This window comes from Sander vitreus, chromosome 21 (genome assembly GCF_031162955.1).
Source record: "Sander vitreus isolate 19-12246 chromosome 21, sanVit1, whole genome shotgun sequence".
Classification (NCBI taxonomy): domain Eukaryota; kingdom Metazoa; phylum Chordata; class Actinopteri; order Perciformes; family Percidae; genus Sander; species Sander vitreus.
The window spans coordinates 16,508,554-16,515,319 of record NC_135875.1 but is presented as its reverse complement, the minus strand read 5'-3'; the positions used below and the strand labels follow the sequence as shown (position 1 = coordinate 16,515,319).

At 39.7% G+C, this 6,766-nt stretch overlaps 1 protein-coding gene across 7 annotated transcripts in view; it reads left to right on the top strand.

Moving 5' to 3' along the window:
* The first annotated feature begins 1,735 nt into the window (after positions 1–1,735).
* Positions 1,736–6,766, top strand: part of LOC144536390 (myoferlin-like) — a 28,962-nt gene continuing 23,931 nt past the window's right edge. For 4 of the 7 annotated variants that reach the window (XM_078279499.1, XM_078279500.1, XM_078279498.1 and 1 more), the window contains exons 1-3: positions 1,737–1,962; positions 2,847–2,902; positions 3,302–3,393. In XM_078279499.1, the coding sequence (XP_078135625.1) occupies positions 1,875–1,962; positions 2,847–2,902; positions 3,302–3,393 (236 nt within the window). In that variant the 5' untranslated portion in view covers positions 1,737–1,874. Of the gene's footprint in view, positions 1,963–2,846; positions 2,903–3,301; positions 3,394–6,766 lie in introns of all 7 variants that reach the window. The other 3 variants (XM_078279496.1, XM_078279495.1, XM_078279494.1) reach the window with 1 other exon arrangement.

Genomic DNA, 6,766 nt, shown 5'->3' with positions numbered 1-6,766 from the left:
AGATCCATATCCCAGTGACAGACAAAGATGCAGCACCCACAAGCGCTGAGGCCAATCTGAGATCCTCACCATGCTCTGAGCCTAAACACCCAGGACCTTTGTTTCCATCTCTCCCTCTGTCTTTTTAAGGCAAACCTGATTTGCTCAAACAAAGCTTTTTGTCTCCAGACAGGGAAGGAATGTCCAGGTCCACGGATTAATAAGCCATCCTTCGCAAGTGTTTGACCCCTCCGAGAGGGGAAAGTCAACACATCACTGGTGAGAAGACCGTGGGGAGATGAGTGTTTTCAAAATAACTGCGAGTCTGCTGGGGGTAACAGAGCCACAAACCCTACAGCCCTCAGTGGATTAATCATTTATAGAAGCAAAGTTAGGCAGGACCCAGAAGAGTTAATATTGGTAACTTTTGCTTGACGACAATTAAACACGCAATACACAATAAGGACTATGAATTATTAATTAATATGAATTATATTTATACATCAGTACAGGTCCAGTGCAAATATACAAGTTAAAACGAGTAAAAGCAATAATCTATGATACTTTGTCATGTTGTTATAGCCTCACTGACTGTTATAACTAATACAGTTTAATTATTGCCAGGCAACCCGCAACCCTCCTGCTTACCACTTCAATGAGCATGAGCTATCCAGAGTGGCCTCCCACTATGTTTAATGAAGGTAGTCAAGTCCCATTGGAGTCTGGTCTGCTGGGCAATTCTTTGTACCTGGTCTAATATGAGACCTACGCACACCAGTAGCCTGCACTGTAACTGGCTCAAACGTCTATATCTATATCATCTATATAATGCATCTGATATATGATCCAATGACCAGAAATGGACAACAGAAAATAGTGGCACAGTATTACACTTTTTCTTCGCAGTATATTTGTGGCTATCTATAGCAAGAAAAGCACAAGTGGAACTAACATAAAAAAAATGGCTTCCTGTAGACCTTTTACAGCAGGCTCTGTCATAGCAATGATGTCATCAGTGGGTCTTTGAAGGTAACCACACACATCTCAGACTGGAAACTAACAGACAGACAATACAGAAGGTAGGTGAACAAAAGTGGATATGAAATGTATTTTGTACAAATTCACCGGGTCACGTTAACATTACTCCAAAAATACCAGTATTTAGCTGCTGTTTCCATGATGTTAGAAAGCTTTTCCAAAATGAAAAACACAAGATAATCACGAGTTTTGAATTGTATTTTACAGTGGAAATCAGGAGCACTAATGATATGAATCAGTCCTAAGACGGAAACATGCAATGGTAATATGAGCTCATATTCCAGGACACATTGCATAGATATGCTGTGGGTAGGTCTATTGTTTGCCTTTGGTTGAAATGTGTCACTGCACATGCAATGCTATTCAGGTATTTTGCCCCCCTTGAGTCGTTGTTGACACATGCCGTTACCCGGTACAGCCACTAGATGGAGCCACAGCCAACATGTTTGATCAGACATGCAGAGGAAAGTTTAACCCAAAGAGTGGCAGTAATTAATAAGCTATAAAGCTATATAGCAAACATCTGGCGACAATAAATTCACTAAACAAAAATTTCTGGATTTAATGAAGAAACACGGAACTCTTTGTGCCATCTCCACTCAGTTGTAGGCTACTCGCACGGTGGTGGCAGCAGCAGCTCTAGACCTTCCACTCAGAATAATTACATCCCCGTGGTCCGCCCTTATTTCCCCTCGCTCTCACAATCGGGACTGGAAATATACTTCCTCAGCCCTGCCCTGTCTGCTTCAGTGATGGGGCAGTATGCATGCCAAAGCACGACAATCCATTGTAGACATTTTTTCCTCAACAAATCAACTTCACTGATTTAGTCTTTTTTTTTTTACCTGTTTGTGGCCATGTTGCGTGTTGTTGTAGAATCGGCTAAAGGGCTGCCTAAAAAGAAAGTTGGACAGCCTGATCCAATTACCACTGTGATTTTTAAAGGTACGTCTCTTCTTTCTTTGTTTTTTTACTTAAACCGTTTAAATTGTATTCATTCCACAGGAGAAAAAGGGTTACTTGTAGCCTAACATTTGGTCTCAAAGAAGGGTCTAAAATGTGTCTTTTTGACTAGATGTTAAGTTCATAGTCGCTCAATTATGTTATACATTTATCTAGTATGACGTCACTATATGGTTTTAATTGTTTTGGCCCATGCAATAAATAAACTATTCAGTAGTGGTATTCTTTAGTGTTCTTCTACTTGTGCATTAACTGGACGTCCAATAGTCCATTTAGAAAAGTGTCAGTGTAGTTCTTCTAAATGCAAAATCATGTAAGGAAAGAAATAAAACGTAAGCATAATTTCTATTGCATCACTGAAAATGCTCCCAACATGTCACAGCATATGCCAATGCAGTTGGGTAGGGCCCATGCTTGGACATGTAGCGTGTACACATGAGCTCAGACAGAACAAAGGCTCTAATGGAGAGAAAAGACAAGTTAGAAATTGCAGGGAAATTAGTATTCAGCTACTGAATTAAAATGGTATCAGACACAAAATGTTATTGGCCACCATGATGAGTAAGTGATCCTGGTAGTCCGCCCCAGTTGCTCTCAGCTGTTTGTTTTTTGTACCTATGTCATCATCATCATCATCACCACCCAGCCAGATATGGCAGCTTCTCTCTTTTTTTCCCTTCTTCCTTGTAAAGGCAAAAACTGCAGCCCACTGATATCACTCTTTCCCATAAAGCATGCATAACTAATGCCAGTTTAGACACAGCATTAACTTAACTTTGCCAGCAAAACAAGTGGGTAAAATGATTATATGTGTATTAAGAGTCGAAATTTCAATAAATATTCTCAAAAAATTATTTCACTTTCAGAAGAGAAGAAGAAAACAAAATGGATTGACAATGAGCTGAATCCTGTGTGGAACGAGGTAAATCTCCATTACAAACACACACAAACACACACATGGGACATGCAGGTATCTCTGCCTCTCTCCTGTACTTTCATTTTGAATCAGTTAGTTTAAATCAGCTGCTAATGAAAGCAGAAATAATTGACAAATTAAAAGATAACCCCACTTCAAAGGCAGCAATACACATCACATGGTCATCATATGACTGTCAGGATGAATTGACCACGTCAAAAGATTACGAGCTCGGAGTTCGATGTGACTGCTGTGGGTCGTACTGGCTGAGTTGCAGAATCATTATTTACTCAGGTTACATCAATTAAAGGGCCTTCTTTTAGATAAAGATTTGCTTCTTCAGGACATAACAGCAGTTGGAGTATCATATCTGACGGGCTGTGTGTCCCTCATCTTGTCTTGCAGGTGCTTGAGTTCGATCTGAAGGGCACTGGGCTGGACTCTAGCTCCTACATAGACGTGATTGTGAAAGACTATGAAACTATTGGGAAAGATAAGTAAGTGGAAACAAACCCAGGATGAGGCTGAGCTCTGTGTTTGCTGTGGCATTTGTGCAACGATGAAAGAGAAGACGTGAGCCTCACCTTATTGAATCACTACACAAACTTCTTATTGTCTGAACGACGACTTTGTAGTCTGTCTAGTCCGACGGCAGGTTAGCTAACAGAAGCTTTTTTCTATTGTATGCATGTAAATTTTTTTGAGTATAGTTATTCAGAGACAACACAGGCAGTCTAACACGAGCTGTCTTTAAGGCCGTCTCAATCTGGAGTACCTTGGATGTGAAATAAGTATTTTTATATGCTAAAGTTCAACTACCTGCTGGTTAGGATACACATCATTATTAACACAGTAAAAAAAAATTATAAACACAAGGAAAGTAAGTTAGATATTATGATAGTAACCCTCTGTCTGAGTTATGTAGCTGGCTCTGTCTACCCCCTCACACCCTGCTTGCCATGCTGAGACTTGCTGGACTATGTGGGATGACTGAGCCTGATTGTGCAACAATGGATAGATGCATTGCTGTTTGTCTTCTCTCTCTCTCTCTCTCTCTCTCTCTCTCTCTCTCTCTCTCTCTCTCTCTCTCTCTCTCTCTCTCTCTTTCTCTGGGGCGGTTTGTGTGGTACTCTGTCACTGAGGACAGGGAAAATTTTAAAGGAAAATACTTTAATGTGGCATTTATTTGCCAAACTATATTGTAGTGTTGTAACTGCAGTGCATACAGTATGAATAAACTGCTTTGACACTGTGTAAGGAGAGGTGTTGTAATGCAAAATGCTTCTAAGTTGCTTTAAAACAGTTCAAGGTTGTCGCTTCCATATAAAGCCAGAATCACATATGGGACCAATCTAGACCAACCGCAAAAAATGTTTCTTCGACATTTCTAATTACTGGTATCAAAGTCTTGTCTATTGTTAGCAAACAAAGCACATGGAAGTATATCTGTCTTTGGGATTTATCTCTAACAGATCAAATGCAGTGTATATATATATATATATTTTTATATTTTTTTTTTTTCTCCTGTTCATAAGCTTTATATAGTAAAAGTTCCCCAAGTGCATAGGACTGTCATAAGGAGGAGGGGAGGAGCTTTTCAAGGGTGCCTCTCTAGCACACGAGTCCATGTTAAATTGAGTAAAGTTTTCCACTGAGCTCACCCGTCTGACACACTCCCTAAAGATCTACACAGTGGGAGCAGAAAAGGACTTCTCCCTTTCTTAAATAGTTTCCCAGCTGCTGCCATGGGTAATCCCTGTTGTCATGGCAAAGAAATGGGAAACAAAGAAGCAATCTGTGTCATTTTAACTAATTTGATTTCAGAAAGAAATCTGAAGATGGTTAGCACTGTGGCCTCACAACAAGAAGGTTCTGGGTTTGAATCCAGGTCGTTCCGGGCCTTTTCTTTATGTGGAGTTTGTATGTTCTCCCCATGTTTGCGTGGGTTTCCTCCGGGTGCTCCGGTTTCCCCCACCATCAAAAAACATGTACTAGGTTCTCCAGGCATTGCCCTTGATCAATGCACTGGCTCAGATCTGCAGTTGGTCCCCGGGCGCTGTAAATGGCTGCCCACTGCTCCCTTGAGGGATGGGTTAAATGCAGAGAATGGATTTTGCTATGTGTATGTGACAATAAAGTACCTTTACCTTGAAAACCCCTTCCCTTCCCCTCGCTGTGTACATAGCAGCACAGTCTTGATCTACCTATGGTGCATTTTATTGAAAAAATGTCCTTTCCTTACACCTATTTGTGAAATGACAAATGATTGAGGTTTGATTTCCATCTTTTTTTATTTAACTTAAATCCTTTTTTAAGAGAATATTTAAAGAAGTAAAGCCATTTTACAGACAGAGCATGTTCTGTTAAAGGATTTTAGACAGGTCAAAACAAGACTACAGCCATGCTAGCACCTCTGTAAGGGCTCTGTTTACAGCTGTGCTTTGAGCTAAATGTTAGTTCATGGTTAAAAATGGACTGTCATATCCTGCTTTGCACCTCCTATACATGCTTTTCTGATCCTCTTACCCTACTCATTTTCACATTAAGAATTATCTCGACGAAAACACTGTAAGGTTCTACAACCGCGCTGCAGACTTTTAGAAGTCATTGCATGTTTTTTGATAACGCTAACGTGACAAGGAAATGGCTTAAATTCTATTATTATTACCATTAAATATTAACTTGTTCTGCCCAGATACACTTGGAATAGTAAAATGTGGGGGTGGTAAAAACAATTAGGTAAAATTCTTCATAGGATATGGCTGGAATTTTTTTTTTTTACTTTAGAACCTTTTTTTTATTTTTTTTATTTCCATCTTATAGAACGCAGTGCGTCCTAATATTTACCTACTTTCACCTACCTTGTTTATGAAAAAATATTTCTGGATTTTATGGCCTTGCAGTGCTGAAAACTCGGTTTATTAATATATGACGCAACAGTAATAATTAGGTATCTGTAACTGCTGATTTTCACACGCTAGGCAAAGATCTGAGCTGTATCATCCCACTCATCCATGCTAACAGATATGTGAAAGCAAATAATTATGACTGAATGAATTATGAATTAACTTTTTGAACTGAAATCTAGCCAAGGACGCTTGTGTTGAAAGTCACTCCTTTCCCTTCACGGAAAGGTGATCATAGCTATTTGGTTTGGATAAATTAGAACTTCGTTATACCAGAAAAAGGCCAACAGTTTAAACTTGTTTATGTATGACTAAAAGTCTGGTGGCATGAAGCACTTCTGTCTGTTTTTCCACTGGCTGTTAAAGGCTGAAAAAAAGGGAAAACTGTACCTATACATCCAACCATAACTCCATGCACATCATCTTTTGTTTATGGGTGATTGCAATTGTTTGGACGTGGGGATGTTCCCATGTGACTCACCAGGGCTTTGCAACTGTCACAAAGTCTGTTTTGTTCATTAAATTCTGTTTTTACATGAAACAATGGGGGAACGTCTAAGCACGTCTTCCATATTCTGTTCACAATTCATACAGCACTGAGCGTCAATATTGTCCCATAACTTTTGGTAGAGGTTCAGGCTAGTGTGTGTAGTGTTTAATATCGTACAATCATACTGTATTGTAATCTCTTTCATATTTGAATGCTTTTATCAGAATGCAAAGAAGTTGCAAAATGAAAAATGTCTGAGAGGGACAGCCCTACGCCTGAATTGGGTCACCTAAGCTTTTTGAATAGTTTGGAGCATGAAGCTGTTGGCAGACGTGTCCAAGGAAAAACTCCTAGGAGAGTGGATGAGTTACATCCTACTTGATCCAAATCCTGTCCACATATTTGCTGAGAAGCAATTGGAAATTACACCTAACAATGTTGGTGCCTCAGTGAGATTCGGGGCTACATACCAGG